This window comes from Aegilops tauschii, chromosome 3 (assembly GCF_002575655.3).
Source record: "Aegilops tauschii subsp. strangulata cultivar AL8/78 chromosome 3, Aet v6.0, whole genome shotgun sequence".
Taxonomy (NCBI): Eukaryota; Viridiplantae; Streptophyta; class Magnoliopsida; order Poales; family Poaceae; genus Aegilops; species Aegilops tauschii.
The window spans coordinates 116,662,081-116,685,899 of NC_053037.3; the positions used below are offsets into that span (position 1 = coordinate 116,662,081).

Genomic DNA, 23,819 nt, shown 5'->3' on the forward strand with positions numbered 1-23,819 from the left:
GTGAGTGACTGAAACACAAACCCGAGTAAGGGGGTGCTGCGTATGGGATAAAGGGGACTTGATGCTTTAATGCTATGGTTGGGTTTTACCTTAATGATCTTTAGTAGTTGCGGATGCTTGCTAGAGTTCCAATCATAAGTGCATATGATCCAAGAAGAAAAAGTATGTTAGCTTATGCCTCTCCCTCAAATAAAATTGCAATAATGATTACCGGTCTAGTTATCGATTGCCTAGGGACAAATAACTTTCTCGTGGCAAAAAGCTAATTACTAAAACTAATTTAGTTGTGTCTTTGTCTAAACAACCCTAATTTTATTTACGCGCTCTTTATATTCTTGCAAACCTATCCAACAACATCTACAAAGTACTTCCAGTTTCATACTTATTCTAGGTAAAGCGAACGTTAAGCGTGCGTAGAGTTGTATCGGTGGTCGATAGAACTTGAGGGAATATTTGTTCTACCTCTAGCTCCGCGTTGGGTTCGGCACTCTTACTTATCGAAAGAGGCTACAATTGATCCCCTATACTTGTGGGTTATCAGAGAGCAGGAGCGAGAGAGTGGTATTGTATCAGAATGAACAAGGGGGTTTGCTTGCCTAGCACTTCTGAAGATAGTATAGCTCTCCATCGGTGTCACGAACTCATCGTCGGAACATGCGTCTACCGAGGGGGAACAACCATCGGCAATAGAGAAAGAACACAATCATTGCAGTGCAACAATATGATGCATGATCATGGCATGGCAATATGCTGTGATTTGGGTTCATGCTGCTAGCAACAAATTAAATGAAGTTGGTTTGAACCCAAGGTTCAAAATCAACCTCCATATGTGGATATTCAAATGCCATTTATTTGATTTGCCCTAAACAGTAGACAAAAGTTGTTCTAACATGCATGAAAATGGTACAGATGGATAGATTTGATTTTTCTGATAATTTTTCATACATAAATTATTTCATTTGGAGTTACGGTTGATTTTCTATGATTTCTAGAAGTTTTAAACATTTTCTAGAATTTCATGATTATTTTTAATCCAGAAAATGATTAATGACATCAGCATTGTGTCACCACTACGTGAGGAGGTCAGCCGAGTTGACCAGGGTCAAACCTGACTGGTGGGACCCGCGTGCCATTGACACAGGGACTAAACCCCGGTCAAATCGAGCGCTAACTGGGTTTGACTCTGCGTTTGGGCCTACTATCAATGGCTGTGAGGTAGCTAATTAGGGGGGTTAGTCCTAATGATCGTGCCACGTCGGCTGTCGCCAGAGTTTGGCCGGCGGCAGCCTCATCCAACGGCGGAGGCACGCCGAACTTGCGCTACCGGCATCGGTTTGGAGCTCTGAGGGCACCAGGGCGTAGTCTACGCTCGACCGCATCCAGGGGAGGCAACGAGGGGACGCAGGGTAGCTCGAGCTCGCCGGAAGCGAGCTCGTGGCGGTGGCCGAAGTTCGGGCATCGACCAAAACGACGCCACCGAGCACGGTAGGAGCAGCGGTTGGGTGTTTTGGGCTCCTACAAACGCACTGAGTGCGTTGGTATGCTCGGCTGCGAGCGGGAGAGCTCGGGAGCGCAGAACTTGCCGGCCATGGCGGACGGCGGTGCTCGGCCAAGGTGGAAAGCTAGCTAGGGGACGTACGAGGCCAGGGGATTAGAGGGGTCTTTACCAGGGGCTCACAACGGTTTGAATGGAGAGGAAGGCATTGCGGGGACACTCTGTAGCCGGCGAATTTGAGGACGATGTCCGGCGGCCGAGGCGGCAAAGACGGTGATGGTGGCACAGCTGCAGGGCATCCGGGGACTCAATCTTCAGCGTGGAGATGCGGTGCTCATCTGCGGTGCTAAATGCGATGGTGGTTTGGCACGGGAACGGCGGTGGGCGCACTGGCGGCAACGATGGCTGGCGGTTTCTCTCGGGGCTACTCGGATTCGGCGCTAGGGTAGAGGCAGAGAGCCAGAGAGGCATGGGGAAGGAGGAAGGAGGCTGCATGACATCTCCAGGAGCGGATAGGCTCGAGGGGAGACCGCCAGCTCGAAGCAGGAGGTGGAGGCCTCCCAGCGCGCGCGTGCGTCTTCGCCTCTGGGTACTGGCAGAGGTTGAAGATGGCACGACTGCCTGGTGGGCTGGGCTGCCTAATGGGCCGGCTCAGGTGGGTTGCAGGTAAGTGCCAGGTAAGGTTTTCTCCTCTCTCTTTTCCATTTCTGTTTTTCTATATTCTTTTGTCTGTTTTGATTTAGTAAAAGTACTAAACCATTTTTATAAATCCTGGAATAAATTTTGGGCACATATTGGAATATTCCCAACAGCCCTCAATTGTTTTCAGGATTATCTGGACATCTAAAATATTTATAGCAATTAAATGCCAAAATTCAAATACTTTATAATTTAATTAAAAATCCAGGATGACCTACAAAAATGTGCACCATTTTTGGCAGAGGTTTTGAACCAATTCAAAAATGATGAACTTTTCTGAAGGGCAATTTGGGTTCATTGGAAATATTTTATTTTGATCCTAGTTGGATTTCATTTGGTGCTAGGGTTTGAACATCCCCGTTTCAAGTTTATGCAAAATTTAAACATGATGCAACAACCAAGACTATCCCACAAGCAAGGCTAAAGCTAGGGATGTGACAGGTGAGGTCGGCCTTAGGCGCCACCCAGCCCGGAGGGGCTCCCCGCTGCGCGTGTGCGGCGCCCACCCAGCAGAAGAACTGCTTGATGTGGCGGTCCGAGACTGGCGCTTGCGACCCGCCAAGGATGGTCGTGACGGCGTGGGGAGCGGGTGCTGGGAAGCGCGCGGTGGAGAGGCTGCACAGCTCTTCCCAGGAGGCCACTGAAGACTCCGGCAAGCCAACGAGCTAGGCACGCGGCACACCCGTAAGGGCCATGGGGAGCCAATTCGCCTTGACCTTATCGTCGCCGCCGGCTGCCCAGACAGCCTTCGCATACACCTGGAGAAACCCCGCGGCATCCGCCATGTCGTCCTATCGAGGTGGCAGCTCCGGCCTGAACTTTGGCGGCCATTGCACCTGCCGCTGTCGGATTTCGAGCTCCGCAGACCCTGGGTAGATTCAAACTCTAAGGTGCATGCGAAGAAATCAACCTCCCCAGTATACCAACTCGTCGATCCCACGGCCTAGCTCGATGAACTGGAAGGAAATGGGACACAGCAGTTTACCCAGGTTCGGGCCACCTTGCGGTGTAAAACCCTACTCCTGCTTTGTGCTGGATTGGCCTCGAGGTGGGCTGAGGATGAACTAGTACAGTGGGAGAACAACCTCAGGAGGTGTGCTCTTATGTTTGGGTGACGGAGAGGATGGACTGGATTCGGATCCCTCTATACGGTGGCGGCTAGGCTCTATTTATAGGGGCCTTGTCTTCTTCCCAAATGAAGGCGGGAAGGGGTCCCACAACGGCCAAATTCGAAGGGAGACAACTGGTACATCTTATCCTGACAAAAGGTGGTCTTTGCCTGCAAAGCTTCAGGTCGTGACACCGTGGTGGGCTCGGTGATGACCTCCGTCCTGCCGCCCTGGCGGTCTTGGTCTTGTAGCATGGAAATGGTAACCTTTGGTTGATGCCTCGGGACTCCGTGCCTGCGCTTGCCTCTTTAGCACCAAAGAGGAAACCTGTTGTACTGCGCCCGCTGGCACGCCTGGCCTTGGTTGTCATGGCTCGCGTCATCCGAACCTCACGAGGTGAGGCTTGCATAGAAATCTCCGCTCCTCAGGAGCCAGCCCAAGGAGGCCGCTCCTTCTGGAGGTCTTGACGTTGTCCACCTCGCGAGGGTCTTGTGTTGTTGGAACTGAAGATGGGTTGTACCAGGCCGTAGATGGAGCCACGCGGCGGGCCGCATGCAGGCAAGTCTGGGTACCCCGGTTCCCAGAACGCCGATAGTGGCCCCCAGGCCCAAGGCACGCTCGGACTTGGCTTCGAGGCGAAGCCAAAGGGCAAGGGCGAAGCGCCACGGGCCCCGACCGCCTGCGGGCCTGGTCGACGCGTGGCGCTGGATGGGACGTGGGCGACTCCACTTCCCCACGCAGCCTCGGTAACTGCCAGGCTTGACGGCTGCCTGCTGCAAGCGCAGTTGTGCCATCACTGCCCAACGTGCTCGCCCTTGACTCCCCCCTTTCCTGTGAACTTGCGGCTCTTCACCCAGATCCAGTGCCGGCGCCAATCCTCCCTTGACGCCATGGCCCCGAGGTCGAAGAAGAAGGGGAAGGCATGCGCTCCCGCCGAATCCCGACCGGGCTTGGAGCCCGCTCTTGATGATTAAGCGGGAGGGGCTGCACAAGTTCCGGCCGGCCCTTGCCACTGATTCCAACGAGTGGAGGGCGACGATGGCCTGGCCTGCCTCCCGGGCTATGATCGACATGGAGGCCACCGAGATCCCCATCCATCTTCATGCACTCCTGGCTGGCTTGGTCGCCCCTTTCTCTGATTTCTTCAATGACATAGTTTCACATTACCAGATCCAAGCGCTGCATCTGGACCCCCGGTCCATCATCCTCCTTGCTGCCTTCGCCTTCCTGTGCGAGGCTATGGTGGGTATTGCCCCGTCTGTCACCTTGTTTCGCCATTTCTTCTCACTCCACCTGGTCGACGACCGCCAGCGCTCGGGGTGCATGGCATTCTTGGTTGTGGCGGCGACAGCTGGCTCAGACATCGACTTCACTCTCTGCCCGGATGTGAAGGGATTCCGGAAGCAGTGGGTGTATGTGGACGCCGGCACGCTTAGCCCCTTGCTCCTGCTCCCGCGAGCACCGGCGGTACCCAGCTCCGGCAGGGGGCACATGAAGCTCGTCGACCGTCCGCTCGCCCACGTCTGGTCCAGGCTGGACAAGTTGAAGAAGGTCGGGGTGACGGCGCCGATGGTGGCGAAGGAGTTCGCCCGGTGGCGCATCGCCCCGCTCCAGCGCCATTCTCGCCCAATGTGGGCCTTCACTGACAACAAGGACCCCATGAGGCTCCAAGTGCCTTCGCTCCCTTCCAAGACGTTGCGCGCGATGCTCGAGCTCCTGACGGGTGATCCAGCACCCACCGCGCTTCCGGAGGAAGGCTGCCTCTTATGGCATTGCTCGAACAAAGAGGACTTCGTGAAGCAGATTCCCCTCTTTGAAGAGTGGGGGCTACGCCGGGGGGGCCTTGAAGGGCCTCGCAAGAATCCCATCTTGGTGGCTCCTATGCTCGTCGACCCTGCGGCGCGTGCCCCGGATGTGGATGCAGGGGGGCAAACGCCTTTGGGTACTCCTGGGGAGACCGCTGGGGAGCGGGTGTCATCAGGTGCTCCCGAGATAGCCACTCCTGAAGTTCCGGCGAGCGCCCCCGAGGAGGCCACTAGAGAGCTGGTGCGGCCCGATGCTCCTGAGGCGGCTGCCCTTGAAGCTCGGGCAGGTAGTCCTGAGGTGGTAGTACGCTGCCCAGCCACCAAGGGTCATGCCCCGAGCCCCGGCTCGCTTCGTCTGAACCTTGAAGCACTCCCCAAGAGGAAAGGTCTCCCGAGTTGAAGTGGTGACGCCTATCGGCCCCTGAAATAGAGGAAGTACATAGCCATAGACGGGTAAGTGCCTTATCTTTGTGGTTTTCCGCGTGTCACATCATTTCCTGACCCTGGCTCCTCAGGATCCCTTTGGCTGTGGTGGCGAAACCTCCTGGGGAGCGACCTCCGGAGGTCCTTGGTCCGCTCATGATTCCAAGCCCCCGCGCAAAACACCTGCGTGAGGCACGGGGCCAATCCGCGAGGCGGGTGCACCGCTGGGAGGCCGTGAGCCTGTGCTCCCAACATCCTTCCCTCGTGGTCACTCCTGGAGCGCAAGAGGCGTGCCGAGGGCTCCTCCATTGGTCATCGCCGGTGGCTGGGCAACCCCAGCATTGGCTTCATCTTCGAGCGGCAAGGCCGTGCCGCCCAGCGCCTACACCGAGACTCGGGGAGCGGCTGGGGAAACGTCGGCGACCAGCCCCTTGCCAGAGTCGGGCGAGCCACTTCGTGCCTCTCCAGCAGCCCCCGACACGGAGGATGGGCTTGGCCGCGCGCTGGAGCTTGCATGCGGGCGCAACACAGTCGTCCATGAACATTTCCAGGAGACGACGGGCACGCTGAGTCGGCTCGGAGTAGAGCTTGTAGATGTCGACGCCCGCCTCAAGACGGAGGGCCTCCGCTTGGCGCGCGAGTGGCACCAGTTGCAGGTCGTCGTCAACCTTTGGCATCTTCAGCACAAGCGCGCCCGTGCAAGCGCCACGGTATCGCTCGCAGCTTCTTGTGAGGCTTGCGCCCACGCTCTGGAGGAAACCAAGGCCGCTGACTGCCTCGTGAGGCGGCCAAGGAGCGAGAGTGGGAGCTTCGAGCTTCGAACACCGTCCTCGGCAGATCTAGGCGCGCAGGGCTGCCCTGGCGGCACCGCCGAGCGAGGCCCCCTCCAATAAGAAGGAGGTCCAGGAACGCGAGGAGGTGCTCGCGCTTGAGGTCCTGGAGCACATCCTGGAGCTCGAGCGACTAGAGGTGAGGGAGCGCCAGGCAACCGCGGCTGAGGACGCTGTTGCCGCTCGGGAGGCCAGGATCCAGTAGGAGGTTGATCAAGGAGAAGATTCGAGCGGCTCTTGTTGGTGAGCACCGCCGGGAGTTGGAGCTCCAGGAGACCCGCTTCGAACTGCAGCAAGCCGAGCTTGAGGGCAGAACCACCGCCCTCAGGACGAAGCTGGCTGTGGCAGAGCAGCGCGAGAGGGCCGCCAAGGAGGCTCAGGCCTTCGCCCAACCTGACTTGGCCTCCGCTCGCGCTGACCTGTCCTCACTTCCGCAGCAGGTTGGGGCCGTCACATCCCTCGCGGAGAAGACCGCGAATGAAGCATGCCGCCGCCGGACGATGCAGCGCGAGCGTTCCTCGATGCTCAAGGACCTCAGGGTCGGGGCCAACCGGTCCTTGGACACGATCTGCGAGGAGAGCGTCTCCCACCCGCACGAGGATGACAACACCAGCCACCTCCGCTTCTTCACCCAGATCATCACTCGTCTGGAGGACCGGGCCGTGAGGGCTCGCAAGCTCGTCGAAGAGAGAAGCTGGGGCCTTCTCGGGCATGTGTTCTCACGCGTCTACAGTCACCTTCTCAACATTGACCCCCATTTTGAATTCAACGCCGCGATAGCCCCCATGCCCCGAGTCATCCAGGGCAATCTGGCGGACTGGGTGGACGACCATGTTGACGACCTGGTCGCGGAGTTCACCGATACGTCTCCAATGTATCTATAATTTTTTATTTTTCCATGCTGTTATATTATTAATCTTGGATGTTTTATAATCATTTTATATCATTTTTTGGTACTAACCTATTGACATAGTGCCAAGTGCCAGTTGATGTTTTTCCATGTTTTTTACATCGCGGGAAATCAATATCAGACGGAGTCCAAATGCCACGAAACTCCACAATGATTTTTTATGGGCCACAAGGAACACAACGAGCCCTGGCTGTGCCTCGGGGGTGTCCCGAGGGGGGCACAACCCACCAGGGCGCGTCAGGAGGCCCAGGCGCGCCCTGGTGGGTTGTGCCCACCTCGGGTGCCCCCCGGACCGCCTCTTTGCTCTATAAATACCCCAATATTCCAGAAACCCTAAAGGAATCGATGAAATATTCATCCAGCCACCGCAGAGTCTAGAACCACCAGATCCAATCTAGACACCATCTCGGATGGGGTTCACCACCTCCATTGGTGCCTCTCCGATGATGTGTGAGTAGTTCTTTGTAGACCTTCGGGTCCGTAGTTAGTAGCTAGATGGCTTCCTCTCCCTCGCTAAATTCTCGATACAATGGTCTCTTGGAGACCCACATGATGTAACTCTTTTGTGGTGTGTTTGTTGGGATCTGATGAACTTTGAGTTCATGATCAGTTATATCTTTTTATATCCATGAAAGTTATTTGATTTTCTTTGATCTCTGATACGTCTCCAACGTATCTATAATTTATGAAGTATTCATGCTATTATATTATCCATCTTGGATGTTTTATGGGCTTTACTATGCACTTTTATATTATTTTTGGAACTAACCTATTGACCCAGAGCCCAGTGCCAGTTCCTGTTTCTTCCCTTGTTTCAGTGTTTCGAAGAAAAGGAATGTCAAACGGAGTAGAAACGGAATGAAACCTTCTGGAGAAGTTATTTTTGGAAAGAAAGCAACCCAGGGGACTTGGAGTCCACGTCAATAAAGCAACGAGGAAGGCATGAGGCAGGGGGCGCGCCCACCCCCCCTGGGCGCGCCCTCCACCCTCATGCGCCCCTCGTGGCTCCCCTGACATATTTCTTCCACCTATATACATCCATATACCCTAAAACCTTCGGGGAATAGAAGAGATCGGTAGTTCCGCCGCCGCAAGCCTCTGTAGCTACCAAAAACCAATCGGGACCCTATTCCGGCACCCTGCCGGAGGGGGGAACCCTCACCGGTGGCCATCTTCATCATCCCGACGCTCTCCATGACGAGGAGGGAGTAGTTCACCCTCGGGGCTGAGGGTATGTACCAGTAGCTATGTGTTTGATCGATCTCTCTCTCTCTCTCTCGTGTTCTTGAGGTGATACGATCTTGATGTATCGCGAGATTTGCTATTGTAGTTGGACCTTATGTTGCTTCTCCCCCTCTACTCTCTTGTAATGGATTGAGTTTTCCCTTTGAAGTAATCTTATCGAATTGAGTCTTTAATGATTTGAGAACACTTGATGTATGTCTTGCCGTGCATATCTGTGGTGACAATGGGATATCACGTGATTCACTTGATGTATGTTTTCGTGATCAACTTGCGGGTTCCGCCCATGAACCTATGCATAGGGGTTGGCACACGTTTTCGTCTTGACTCTTCGGTAGAAACTTTGGGGCACTCTTTGAAGTACTTTGTGTTGGTTGAATAGATGAATCTGAGATTGTGTGATGCATATCGTATAATCATACCCACGGATACTTGAGGTGACATTGGAGTATCTAGGTGACATTAGGGTTTTGGTTGATATGTGTCTTAAGGCGTTATTTTACTACGAACTCTAGGGCTGTTTGTGACACTTATAGGAATAGCCCAATGGATTGATCGGAAAGAATACCTTTGAGGTGGTTTCGTACCCTACCATAATCTCTTCGTTTGTTCTCCACTATTAGTGACTTTGGAGTGACTCTTTGTTGCATGTTGAGGGATAGTTATATGATCCAGTTATGTTATTATTGTTGAGAGAACTTGCACTAGTGAAAGTATGAACCCTAGGCCTTGTTTCCTAGCATTGAAATACCATTTACGCTCACTTTTATCACTAGTTACCTTGCTGTTTTTATATTTTCAGATTACAAAAACCTATATCTACCATCCATATTGCACTTGTATCACCATCTCTTCGCCGAACTAGTGCACCTATACAATTTACAATTGTATTTGGTGTGTTGGGGACACAAGAGACTCTTTGTTATTTGGTTGCAGGGTTGTTTGAGAGAGACCATCTTCATCCTACGCCTCCCACGGATTGATAAACCTTAGGTCATCCACTTGAGGGAAATTTGCTACTGTCCTACAAACCTCTGCACTTGGAGGCCCAACAACGTCTAGAAGAAGAAGGTTGCGTAGTAGACATCAATCTCTTATATGCATGATCTCTTATAGCCTCATATTTTCTCTCCGATATTTGGGTTTTGTTTGGCCAACTTGATCTATTTATCTTGCAATGGGAAGAGGTGCTTCGTAGTGGGTTCGATCTTACGGTGCTTGATCCCAGTGACAGGAAGGGAAAAGACATGTATGTATCATTGCTACTAAGGATAAAACGATGGGGTCTATCTCTACATAGATAGATCTTATCTACATCATGTCATCGTTCTTATTGCATTACACCGTTTTTCCATGAACTTAATACACTAGATGCATGCTGGATAGCGGTCGATGTGTGGAGTAATAGTAGTAGATGCAGGCAGGAGTCGGTCTACTAATCTTGGACGTGATGCCTATATAATGATCATTGCCTGGATATCGTCATGATTATTTGAAATTCTATCAATTGCCCAACAGTAATTTGTTTACACACCGTTTGCTATTTTTCTCGAGAGAAGCCACTAGTGAAACCTATGGCCCCCGGGTCTTCTTTCTCATATATTTGCCTTCGCGATCTACTTTTCCTTTGCATTTATTTTCAGATCTATTAAACCAAAAATACAAAAAATACCTCGCTGCATTTTCTTTCTATTTATTTTATTTGGTGTTCGATCTATCAATCTACTACAAATTTACCTCACGTCCTTTGCCTATCTTGAGGCGCCGTACCCCGAAAGGGATTGACAACCCCTTTAACACGTCGGGTGCGAGGATTTATTATCTATGTGCAGGGGTTGTTTACGTTGTGTTGCTTGGTTCTCCTACTGGTTCGATAACCTTGGTTTCATATCTGAGGGAATTACCTACCGCCGTTGTGCTGCATCATCCCTTCCTCTTTGGGGAAATACCGACGTAGCTTCGAGCAACATCATTTGCTCCTGAGGATGATGCGGTCGTCATTGCGGCCGAAGGAGGCGGTGCGGATGATGACGATGAGGACGGCTCCGGTGGCAGCGCAGGTGGTGCGGATCATGACGATGAGGACGACGCCCGTAGCAGCGCATCAGGCTTGGCCTGCATTTCCCTGCCTGCTCTGACGTGTATGCAAAAAACCTTTGGGTACGGCCCGATGGGGCATGAAAGCATTATTACAGGGGGTCCTTATAATGTATGAAACGATGATGTGATTTTGAGATAGGTTCTAGTACGCACTGTCGTGAACCAGAAGGCTCCCGACCCGAGTAACTACTACGACTTATCTTTGGTGCTGCCGGCCTTGAGCGGGTCCTAATGTTGTGGAAGCACTCCTCTCTCGGGGCAGGCCCTCTGGGGGCTCGCGAGGATTAAGCTTCCTGGGGCGCCCGCTGGCCTGGCCGAGTGGGCTTCGCGAGGAGCCGGTTGCCGGATTACGGCAAGGTGTGCGCGCAGTGATCCTGCGGCAGTTGCGTTCCTAACCACGAGGGGGCCTTGGCGCCGCCCAGGCTTGCCCGAGCATGCTCGTACTGCGCACACCACGCCCAGCCCCCGCTCGCGAGGTGCTCACGGGGGGTAGCAGGCGCGATCCTTGCTCTCAAACACAAACCAAAAGGTGAGAACACTACAAGAAATATGTCAACTTGCGACCATCACTATTGGTCACTGAAAGGTCATTGTTTTTCATTTGCGACCTTTTTGTGACCAAAAACAGATGGTCAAAAGCTGGCGGTCGTAAACTGAAATTAGCGACCTTCTTTGTGATATGTAAAAGGTCGTTGGTTCCACGACCAAATTTTTGGTCACTAGCAACCTCCCCAAGCCATGTAGGGTTCCAGCGTGGCAAGCTGACGTGGATAAGAATCAGCCCGGTCCAATTCAGTGTTTTACACAAGCCGAGACCAACAATTCAGCCTTTTTCTGTCAATTTTTGGTTGGGTTCATGGGCCAAGCCCAACATTACAACCTTTTTAATGTTGGCCCGTTGCCTTTTTGTCTCAACAGTTTCATTTTTTCTTTTTTTATAAAGTGGGTTCACTAGTCAAGCGGGTCCCCATTGTTAGGTTCTAGTACTGGGTCCTAGCCGTCAGGGCAATATTCTTCAATTTTTTAATTTAACACAAATAAATACATAGTATTTAAATTGGCACACCGAACACACGAAATACTTCAAATATTATCAACCATCAAAGTGCTACATCATATAACACACATACAAATGTGATCAACATCAAGTTTACAATCAAATAACAAGCTCCACAAGTGTACAATCACATGAGCCAGATTCTGCTACATCATATAACACACATACAAATAGGAGCAGCATAAAGGGCTTCATTACTCTCAGAACTAGCTCTAATGAGCTAGAACTATGCTTCCTCCGACTTCTTTGTCCTAATGCTCACGAAGAAACATGAAAGCCCAGCATCTGCACGTTACAGAACAAAATGTTTAGGAACAAAATAGAAGTAAATCTAACAGCATATTTAACAATAAATAACAAAATAATGAAGTTAATGAGACATTTTAGAATCAACTTGACAGTTGACAGTAATGTTAGCATTGGACACATCCAAAACTAAAATTATACATAAATGCCTAAATTCCAATGCCCAATGCCTCAGTTTAGTAAATCTGCAGATTCCAAGATTATGTTACTCTAGCACCCTGAGAAAGATGTTAATGTGCCATCATACTAGCTGATAGACAAACATTCAGGAATAACTCCTAGGTTCAGATGACATATCTTGTCCAAAAATATTTTGAACTGCTGAAAGAGTTATCAAGGGCAAAAATAGAGTAAAGGCTAACATACAATGCTTAAGATTTCTGGAAACTATATATACAGTTTGCTTAATAAATACTCCCTCCGTCCCATAATATAAGAACATTTTTGACACTAGTGTAGTGTTAAAAACGTTCTTATATTTTGGGACAGAGGGAGTAAAAGATTTTGTGCAGGAAATTCATATACCTTATGTCCATGGTTGACCGGTGCAAAGCCTCCTATATGCTTGGGGACAGATCTGAACCATCTTGATCAATAGAGGGTCCAGCACTGTTTTCCAGTTCAAAAGGAACAATAGCGTTTTCTATCGGTAGATGTCTTGCCGAATGATTTGTGTCCAAAGAAGGATACAGATCCATATCCTGAGATCTTCCCCAGACCTAAAAACATAAGTACATGCATAAATAATTCGATAATGTACTGGTAAGTACAAACCCACAGAATAGTGCACTGATTAACTATGGCTCCTAGCGCAAGTTACCCCGAATTGGTACTTAGAAGCTACAAAAATTCAACGGAGCAGCATAAACCAAGCAACTTTTACATAAGCAATTAACAACAGAGACAAAGTATGCTCCCAACTGGTAAATCATGGGATGGGCTCGTCCAAACAAAATGTAGAAACAGTTAAGTGTACTTCATTGTTCTAAATTTCTGATCTATCTGGTAGTTTGTTACCACATTTAAAAAAACATTAGTATAGATATCTACTCTATCATTTGGTTGCAATATATCTAGACCTGCACATTCAAGTCGGAAAGCATCAAACTGAAACTTCTGAGCACAAACAATGAGGAAATTATGGGGCTTTGATGGCATGCTGCAATCATAAATCAAAAAGCACGACCCAAATCTACAATCTAATCTCTCATATAGCTTTGTTGTACTGCAGGCAGGGAGGCATGTATCGGGCCAATGACGGGCAGCAACGGCACAAGGTCGAAGCGGATTTCAGGAACTATAATGGATTGGCAGCATGGGGAGTGCTCTGGGGAAAAATCAGTACCCTGCATATATTAGTTGGACGCATGAGAAGATTCATTTATCTCTCTACCATGGTGCTAGGTGTCATTTATTAGTTGGACGCATGTATCACCCAGCTCAGTTCTAGCAACTATAGCATGGTCTAACAGAGCATGTAATGAATAACAGTTCAATTTCACAGCCGGCCTCAGCTCAAGTTGATGAATTATTCTAGCAATAACCAAATTATAATCATCCATTGTTGTACAATTAACCTTACTACAAGATAGTAGAAGAATCACTCTTGGTGAATCAATCATAACAAATCGAGCAATAGATACAAGAGGCACATCAGCCTAGCCATATTCATTTCAGCAATTTAGAAAGAGCTTCGATGGGGCACAGTACCTTGAGGCCCTATTATGGGGTTATGTCTGATGAAGGTTGCCCTTTGGGGCGGCAGCGGCAGCTCCGCCAAATGCAACAGCAGTGTTATCAGCGCAGTTCACAGTGGCTGCTACAGGCAGACCTAGAGACATCCTGAACTTGTTTCCAGCAGAACCTCCGTGACCTGCAGTTCAAGAACAAGCACATACAAGCTAGTTAGATAAAAGGATCGCATATCTACAGTACACTAAACCAATAATCCAGAGATGCATGGCAGCCACACACCAGTGCTATGATTCATGAAAGTCCCTTCATAGCTAAGTAAGGATTATATCGATTTACTGAGCCAAGATACATACAAGCATCTGAGAAACACTTGACCCAAGAGATGCCACTACCCGTATGCTTCATTCAAGATTTAACACAGTAACTCTACAGGCAGAAAGTAAATTGAAGGCGATCACCATGCACAACACCTCTTTGCACAGAAAAGAAGTACACCATTACGTAGTGCTACAGCAAATGTGAAAATGCTTGATGATGTACATGAATTCACATTTAGAAGGAAAGAAATGTACTGTAAAAAGGTTCCATATCTGAAAGATATTCACTCAACTAAAAGAAGGTCGAGTTTTACTTGCAAATGAAAACATGCTAGAACCTTTCTGTCAATTTATGAGCAGTAGAACCACTGTGCCATATGGTTGTTCTTTAAATAAAAAAATGAGCTGCAACGCAGGCTAACAGAAAAGCTATGAGCATCTTTTGGGCAGACCATCCAGGATGATGTACAAATCAGAATGAAAGCATGATTATATATTTCAAGGAGACAGTGGGTAACCAAACATTTCAACTGATCAAGAAATTAATATTATTGAACATGAGGAGCACCACTGAAGAAACCACATGTAGTCCTTTGTTGTGGCATCAGAAGACATGTAAGCAGCATGTATATATGAAATGTAGTCCTTTGCGCATCATCATGTAAGTTTGTATGAGGAAAACGAAATTGATAAAAAATACAGTATGTATATATGAAAGAGATATGCATCCTTCAGACTTGCAACAGACAGACAGGTGAACAAATAGAGCATACCATCCTGCCGTATGCATCTATCTATGTATAACAAGAAAATACAAGAAGATAGGATTCGGTCGGATGTAAAAAAAGATGAAGCCGAGAGCAGGTATTTGTGCAATGCAGATGTGCAGACTGAATTTTGTTACAAGTAAATACATACAAGGCAGATACAGATACATACAGACGATACTAGATGGGATGGGATCGACCTTGAGAGCAATTGATTCATTTCTGTTGATAACGAATACTCCTAGAATCGAGCATCGAAACCGAGAGATCTATGTATCTAGGGCGAACGAACAACGTCCTGATCCAGCCACGGAGAAGAGAACTGACTGGGTGCGGTCGGGCAGGGTACCTTGGGGACGGACGACAGGGCGGACACATGGGAGAGGGCGGGTGGATCTCGTCGGGGTCCGCGGCGCACTCTGCGAGGATTCGGCAGTGCAGCAGCACGTCGACGGCCTTGTTCACGTCGAGGTCGATGTAGTAGCTGGACGGGAGGTGCTCATAGTGGTCCTCGAGCGGGCGGTCGAAGAAGGGGTCAGAGAGCGCCTCCTGGTTGCCAGTGGCCCGCGGGCGGTTGAAGATCCCCCTCCTCACGTCGTCGGCGGCCACGAGCGGCCCGCAGCTCTCGGCATCGCTGTCGGCCATCCGCCCGAGGCGGAGGTGGAGGCGAGGAGCCAGCGGAGGTGGCCATGGAGGTGCGGCGCCGAGGGCGGGACGAGTACGGCGGCCCTACGGCGGAAGGCGAGGAGTGAGGCATCAGGGACGGAGGAAAAGCGGCGGAGGAGCGGGTGGTGGCGCGCGGGCGCGGGTGGCGGAATCGGCTGAATCGGGGGCGGGAGGTAGGTGGCGGCTGAGGAGTGGATCTGAATCGGGGGAGAGAGGGGAGAGGAGTGGAGTTAGGGTTTGGGTTGGCCTGCTGAGAGGTGAGTGAGAGACTTTGGATCCGCCTGTGTGGACGGTTCAGATTAGATAGAGCGGGGTGATCCGTGAGAAGTGTTCTGATTGGTCCGAGAATCTGTGATTTAAAATAATTTCCAAGTACTAAAGATAGAGCTATTTTGTGAAGCAGCTATCAAAAATATTTCGCAAAGGGTATCACACAAATTTTCACTCAAGTTAGACCACATTTTATGGATGAGAACCAAGTTGTATGCATTTCTGATCTTTCTAGCTATTTTTAATCATTTTTCGAGTGTCCAAAATGAGTTTTTTTGTGAAGGACCTATAATATATTTGTTGCAAAATTGGACCAAATCAATTTTATAAAACATTAGGCCATATTTAATGTATAATTGACAAAATAGTTGGATGTCAAAAGTTTTGATCCACCTCTTGTGAAAAAGACAAATTTCCGTCGATTCAGCTGGAAACGGGTTAAATTTGAATTGCAAATGCCTCATAGTTTGCTCTTTATTTTTTCCAAAAATATTTTCTAGGTACATAAGTATCTATTTAATCGTAGAAACACCAAAAAAATTCAAGATTCAACCACTAGCTAGGAACGGTCATGCCCGCCGTTTTGACCGCATTTTGAAACGTGCAGCAAAAATTCAAATAAAATCAAAAAATTAGAAAACCTTCGCATTGTGTCATTATATGTGACCAATTTACCAGCAAAAATAATAAACTTATAATATGATAATTATTTTAAAAAAGTGTTCTCAGAAACGAGCTATCATGTGTGAAGATTCATGATTTTCAAGCCAAATGATCAATCTTATGGTCACATTCATGGCATAGTTTGTTCGAATGATCTCATATTGTGCACAAGGGTGCATATTGGAATGGAAAACAATGTTGCCTAAGGAAGTTTTCATTTCCTTTGGACGAAAAAAATCATTTTTCATTTTTTTGAGTGCCCAAAATGTGTTTTTTTGTGAAGAAACTACCAAATAATTGTCGCAAAATTGGACCAAATCAATTTTCTAAAATACTAGCCCATACTTAATGCACAATTGACCAAATGGTTGGGTGTCAAAAGTTTTGATCCACCTCTGGTGAAAAAGACAAATTTCCGCCGATTCAGTTGGAAGCGGGTTAAATTTGAACTGCAAATGCCTCATAGTTTGCTCTTTATTTTTTCCAAAAATCTTTTCTAGGTACATAAGTATCTATTTAATCAGAGAAACACCAAAAAAATTCCAAGATTCAACCACTAGCTAGGAACGGCCATGCCCGCCGTTTTGACCGCATTTTGAAACGGGCATAAAAAATTCAAAAAAAATTCATAAAATTGGAAAACCTTCGCATTGTGTCATTATATGTGACCAAGTTACTAGGAAAAATAATAAACTTGTAATACGATAATTATTTAAAAAAAGTGTTCTCAGAAATGAGCTATCATCTATGAACATTCATGGCTTTCAAGCCAAATGATCAATCTTATGGACACATTCATGGCATAGTTTGTTCGAATGATCTCATATTGTGCACAAGGGTGCATATTGGAATGGAAAACAATGTTGCCTAAGGAAGTTTTCATTTCTTTTGGACAAAAAATCATTTTTCATTTTTTGAGTGCCCAAAATGAGGTTTTCTTTGTGAAGAACCTACCAAATAATTGTTGCAAAATTGGACCAAATCAATTTTCTAAAATACTAGGCCATAATTAATGCACAATTGACCAAATGGCTGGGTGTCAAAAGCTTTTATCCACCTCTCGTGAAAAGAAAAATTTCCGCCGATTCAATTCGAAGCGGGTTAAATTTGAACTGCGGTTGCCTCATAGTTTGCTATTTATTTCTCCCAAAAATCATTTCTAGGTACATAAGTGTTTATTTAATCATAGAAACACCAAAAAATTTCCAAGATTCAACCACTAGCTAGGAACGGTCATGCCCGCCGTTTTGACCGCATTTTGAAACGGGCATGAAAAATTCAAAAAAATGGAAAACCTTCGCATTGTGTCATTATATGTGGTCAAGTTATCAGGAAAAATAATAAACTTGTAATACGATAATTATTTTAAAAAAGTGTTCTCAGAAACGAGCTATCATGTGTGGAGATCAATGGCTTTCAAGCCACATGATCAATCTTATGGCCACATTCATGGCATAGTTTGTTCAAATGATCTCATATTGTGCACAAGGGTGCATATTGAAATGGCAAACAATGTTGCCTAAGGAAGTTTTCATTTTCTTTGGACGAAAAAATCATTTTCCATTTTTCGAGTGCCCAAAATGAGTTTTTTTTGTGAAGGACCTACCATATATTTTGTTGCAAAATGGGACCAGGTCATTTTTATAATATATTAGGCCATATTTAATGTACAATTGACATAATGGTTGGTCGTCAAAAGTACCTATACACCTCTGGTGAAAAAGACAAATTTCTGTCGTTGTAGTAGGAAGCGGGTCAAATTTGAACTGCAGCTGCCTCATAGTTTGCTCTTTATTTTTTCCAAAAATCATTTATAGGTACATAAGTATCTATAATCAGAAATACATGGTTTGGTGGCGATACATTGACGTTTGGATGGTGGCCCAGGGCCCCAACTTCAAAGCGCGTAGACTCGCATGCCCGCCGCGTGGTCACCGCATGACCGTGGTGTTGCCATGCGTTCCGGGCAGCCTAGGCATGTCTAGTGGGTTCGGCACTCCCCTAATAAGTGTCAGGAAGAAGAAGGCAATAGAAGAATCTCACGAGGAGACTGAACTGAGCTCAAACATGAATTAGCACCCAAGTGTTTGATTAGTGGTACGGGAAATGCACATGGCCAATGGGCCTGAGTTTTGGCCGAGGATGATCATCTACTAAGGACACTATCTTGGAAAATTTGCAGCTCAAATGGAGGAGTCTAGGTGTCACTTGCTTTGCAACGTACCACACTGGATAGAAATATGAATGTTGAAGCCACACTCACATGTATTGTAAGATGGGGCTCAAATTTCGTGGAGAGCTATGATTTGGGAATATAGAAGATGTGGCAAAAATTCAGCTCATTAGGATATGCCTAGCTAGTACTTCCTTCAAAACAGTTCGAGTTCACCAAAAACTTTGGAAATTTGCCGAGGAAGATTTACCAGGCAAATGGAGTTGAATATTGTCATGAGGCAATGATTTGGATAGTAAAGAATGCCCAATTTTTTGGGGAATTTTGGGAATGACAGAAATATAGGTTGCTTCACAACCTAGGGTAAAAATTGACACATGGACATGACACATAGGCAAAACTGATGAGGTGGCGCCTAGTCATAGCAATAAGTAAAAATGCATCCACGTTCACAACCTCATGACCATTTTATATTGGTCGTAATCAGGTAGAAATAAGGTCATCAACCACTCTTTTCTGCTTTATGTCCATTTGGTGTAAGGCAATTTCAGAATTTGAGCCCTTCCAAGCGAAATGGCCGTGGATTTACGACCAATTCAGCTGGGGTCATTAAGAGAAGGTCACTAGTTGACATATTTCTTGTAGTGGAAATCGCCATGAACCAGAAAATTTTCCCCCGTTTTCCTTTGATAAACACACGAAACTCCAAATCTCATTCCAAAAGACGGAAAATTGGGTTACAGCAAGAGGGCAAAAGCAAACGGCCACGTCCGGCACCAAGCTAGTCTTCTCACCAGTGCGGAGGTAAGTGCTTCCACTGGGCGTGTGCATAGTCATTGGGGGACAGTGTCGACGGCCAGCGCGGAACATGGTGCTTCCACTTGGACATGTGTGGGAGCCCCCGTGAGGCTCGAGGGCGGCACTCAGGAGACTCCGGGGCGTGTAAAGCCCCAACTCATTATTACGTGAGAGTGTCACGAGCGGAGATTTTCATGGCTTCCTCGCGCCTGACGAGGGCCCCGCCCTGCGCCTCCCCCGACCACCGTTGGGGCATCCGGAAACTAGGACGAGACCAAGGGGCAACGGACGGTGGCGGTGCCCCCAGTGACTGCAGGTCCTCTGCCTGGGGGAAGGGCTCGCTAGCGCCTTCCCCGACGAAGGACCTACCTTCGTGCGGCACCTTGCTCCATGCGGCGCGGAGGGGGCCCTAGCGTCGAGCTCCCCCTGTGCAGCCCCCAATGCATCTCGGCCACCTGCAGCGGGGCCATCATCCTGAGGTCCATGGCTGTCGTCGTGGCTTGGTTCACCTGCGGTCCATGGCTAGCTTAATCGTGCCCCTGAGATATTAGTTGTACCCGGTGGCCGCTATTGAAGGCATCGATGAAGCTCCGGGGCGGATCATGAAGAGCCTCGGCCTCATGCGGCCCCGGCGTCCAGGCTGGCGAAGAAAGTGGGCAGGGGCTTCCTCTTGGGTGTAGTGGTTCGTCGCGGGTGGAGAGGCGAATCTTCGACGCACCCTACCTGGTGCGCCAAATGTCGGATTCCGGGCTCCGCAAACCCTGGGTAGATTCAAACTCTGTGGTGCATGCGAAGAACTCAACCTCCCTGGTCTGCCAACTCGTCGATCCCATGGCCTAGCTCGATGAACTGGAAGGAAATGGGACACAACAGTTTACCCAGGTTCGGGCCACCTTGCGGTGTAAAACCCTACTCCTGCTTTGTGGTGGATTGGCCTCGAGGTGGGCTGAGGATGAACTAGTATAGTGGGAGAACAACCTCAGGAGGTGTGTTCTTGTGTTTGGGTGGCGAAGAGGATGGACTGGATCTGGATCCCACTCTACGGTGGTGGCTAGGATCTATTTATAGGGGCCTTGGTCCTCTTCCCAAATGAAGGCGGGAAGGGATCCCACAACAGCCAAATTCGAAGGGAGACAACTTGTACATCTTATCCTGACAAAAGGTGGTCTTCGCCTGCAATGCTTCAGGTCGTGACGCCGTGGTGGGCTCGGTGATGACCTCCGTCCTGCCATCCTGGCGGTCTTGGTCTTGTAGCACAGAAATGGTAACCTTTGGTTGATGCCTCGGGACTCCGCGCCTGCGCTTGCCTCTTTAGCACCAAACAGGAAATCTGCTATACTACGCTCGCTGGCACCCGCCTGGACTTGGTCGTCATGGCTCGTGTCATCCGAACCTCACGAGGTGAGGGCTTGCATATAAATCTCCGCTACTCAGGAGCCATCCCAAGGAGGCCGCTCCTTCTAGAGGTCTTGATGGCGTTCGCCTCGCAAGGCTTGGCCCCTCGCGAGGGTATTGTGTTGTTGGTGCTGAAGATGGGCCGTACCAGGCCATAGATGGAGCCACATCGCGGGCTGCAGGCAGGCAAGTGTGGGTACCCCGGTTCCCAGAACGCCGACAGTCGCAAGGCAGGGGGGAAAGCGTGGTGGCCCGCAGTGCTTCCGAACGTGCCTGGCGGCCCGGCCAGTGGAGTGACGCCCGCCATGAGAACCGCACAGCGAGGGCGGGGTACAACAGAAGAGGAGGTGAATCTTCGATGCACCCCTACCTGGTGCGCCAAATGTCAGATTGAGGGCTCCACAGACCCAAGAAAGATTCTAACTCTGGGGTGCATGCGAAGAACTCGATCTCCCTAGCCTACCAACTCATCGCTCTCACGACCTAGCTCAATGAACGGGGAAGGAAAGGGACACGGCAGTTTACCCAGGTTCGGGCCACCTTGCGGTGTAAGACCCTACTCCTGCTTTGGGGTGGATTGGCCTCGCGAGGGGCTAAGGATGAACTAGTACAGAAGGAAGAACAACCTCAGGAGGTCCATTCTTATGTTGGTGTGAGCTAGTGAGGGTTCGAGTTCTCTCTGTCCTATGGTGGTGGCTAGGCTATATTTATAGAGGCATCGGTCCTCTTCCCCTAAATGTAGGCGGGAAGGGATTCCACAACGACCAATTTGAAAGGGGACAAGAAGTACATCCTATCCTAAAGAAAGGTGGTCTTCGCTGCTCGTGACGCCATGGTGGGCTCGGCGATGACCTCGGTCCTGCCGTCCTGGCGGTCTTGGTCTTGTAGCACGGGAATGGAAACCTTTGGCTGATTCCTCGAGACTCTACGCCTGCGCTTGCCTCCTTAGCACCAAAGATGAAACCTACTGTACTGCGCCTGTTGGCGCCCGCCTGGCCTTGGTCGTCATGGCTTACGTCACCTTAACCTCATGAGGCGAGCGCCTGCATTGGAATCTCCGCTCCTCAGGAGCCAGCCTAGGGAGGCCGCTCCCTCCGGAGGTCTTGGCACCGTCCGCCTCGCAAGGGTCTTGCCTTGTCGATGCTGAAGATGGGCCGTACCAGGCCGTCGATGGAGCCATGCCATAGGCCACAGGCAGGAAAGTCTGGGTACCCTGGTTCCCAGAACGCCGTCAGCTGGCGCCGGCTTCGAAGAGCTTACCGACAAGCTAGCATGTATCTGGCTAGCTCGGCGGGCCACCTAGTCAGCATAGGGCTTTGGAGCTCGAGACCATAGCATGTGTGCTACAAAGATAAGATGGAGAGTGGAGGCCGGTGTGGTGCGGTTGTTGCCCGGGGCCTGGCCATGTTTAAATAGCGGGCGGATGCCAGACGCCATGAGGCGGGGTGTTTAATGATGGCCGACATGCGAATGGACGTGTGCCACTCAGGGCTCCGCGGTAGATTCCTCTGCAGATGTGTTGGTTTTATGGAGGTAGGTAGGAGGATGGATAGCGTTTGAATGTGGAGCGAAGCGAAGGCACGTGCAGCAGGCGCTGCTCTCAGCCAGTGCACCACTTTAGTGTCGGCTCTAGCCAGAGGTTGTGTCCGCTCTGGGCTGGCATGAATGTATTTGCTTAAGTTAGCATTCACCTGATCACGTATTTGCTTAAATGATAAACTTAAGTTAGCGTTCGCGTGATCACATATTTGCTTAAATGATAAACTTAACTTAGCGTTCACCTGATCAGGTATTTGCTTTGCATGCATTCTTATGATTGGACCATTGATGGTTGATGGTGTGGTGTCAATGGTTGGGGTGTCCTCGTCAAGTGCTCTGCAGTTACTGTACATTTAACAAAAAAAGATGCAATAATGCATAAACAATGTTTCTAAAACACACTAGTTAAATGACAGACTGCTTATAGGTGGAGTTCAAAAACACATTAATGTGGAGGATGCCCCTACAACAATTTTGCTTTTGAAAAGAAAATACAAATTTATGTCAATAAGAGCATCTATAGCGGGACTTGGCAGATCCAGCCCCCTAAACGTCCGCGGACGCGCCCGCCTCATATTTTCTATCGGGAACCCACAATCATCAAACCCAAACTCTCAAATTCATGCAAATCCATGCACATGGATCACATAGCACAAATTCGCCACAATTCAATAGTTCAATAAAGCAACAAAGCAAAATAAATCATACTTCCACAATCCAGACATGACAAAATGAAATTCAAGTCCGAGCTTGACAGATCAATCACCGAAAGGATCACTGGACGGACGCCATCCATGCTGCCTCCTTCACCGCCTGTTGTGCCTCCATCAGTGTTGCATGTTGTCTCCATCCGTGCCACCTGCTCTTCCGCCGTCCGTGTCGTATGCTTTAACTCTATCCATGCCGCTTGCTCTGCTGCTACCATCGCCACTCTTGTTGCCTCGTGCTTTCTATGTTCGTTGATCTCCTTCTTCCTTCCAGTGAGCCATATCTTTCCTTACTCATCCAAGAGGCTTGCGTCCCCCGACATTATCCTTGAATCATCCATGTCTCGAGCAAGTTGCAGACTCTCCTTCTTAACCTCTATTGATAAAAAACAGACCTTCTCACTCTCCCATATGAGACATGCCTTTTTCTTCTCCAACTCTATCTTCCCCCTCTCAATTGCCAACTTATTAATCTCAATTGGCAACTTGTTGTTCGCCGTCTCTCGGTCCCAATTCACCCTTTCCTTTTGCGCATCCAACATGAGCTTGTACCTCTCCTCTTTCTTGTCCTCCCTTGTGGAAAAAATGCCCGTCCATGTGGTGGACATTTTTCTCGCCACGGCATCATGGGCGGCCCTCCACTTCTCTCACTTGTTTCCCATCACTTGCCAGTTATTCATTGGCACGGTTACATTCTCCCCTACAACTTCTCCCTCTTCTTCATACAACCCAATTTATTGGTGGGAGCTTGAGTCATCATTCTTCCTCTTGCCGATCTTCCACAAGTTGTGTCCACTTTGGTTTACCAGCAAATATCACCCAACGATGGCCAAAACGGAATGACTTCTTCTCC

The 23,819-nt window shown here is 49.0% G+C and overlaps 1 protein-coding gene across 2 annotated transcripts; it reads right to left on the bottom strand.

Moving 5' to 3' along the window:
- Positions 1–11,684: 11,684 nt before the first annotated feature.
- LOC109739079 (uncharacterized) lies at positions 11,685–15,662 on the bottom strand. 2 transcript variants are annotated; one of them, XM_020298162.4, is made up of 4 exons: positions 15,105–15,660; positions 13,687–13,849; positions 12,502–12,695; positions 11,685–11,955 (listed from the first exon to the last, which is right to left on the bottom strand). In XM_020298162.4, the coding sequence occupies exons 1-2, from the start codon at positions 15,398–15,400 to the stop codon at positions 13,774–13,776; spliced, it is 372 nt and encodes a 123-aa protein (XP_020153751.1). In that variant the 5' UTR covers positions 15,401–15,660; the 3' UTR covers positions 11,685–11,955; positions 12,502–12,695; positions 13,687–13,773. The 2 variants fall into 2 exon arrangements, with proteins under 2 accessions (XP_020153751.1, XP_045090632.1); XM_045234697.2 differs by lacking the exons at positions 11,685–11,955; positions 12,502–12,695 and adding an exon at positions 12,936–13,322 and having other exon boundaries at positions 15,105–15,662.
- Positions 15,663–23,819: the final 8,157 nt, after the last annotated feature.

Bases quoted from the DNA above. Each gene is read 5' to 3' on its own strand.
- LOC109739079 (XM_020298162.4), bottom strand. From the start codon at position 15,400: ATGGCCGACAGCGATGCCGAGAGCTGCGGGCCGCTCGTGGCCGCCGAC. The intron at 13,850-15,104 runs GTACCCTGCCCG...CTTGAACTGCAG, and splicing joins CCCTGTCGTCCGTCCCCAAG to GTCACGGAGGTTCTGCTGGA.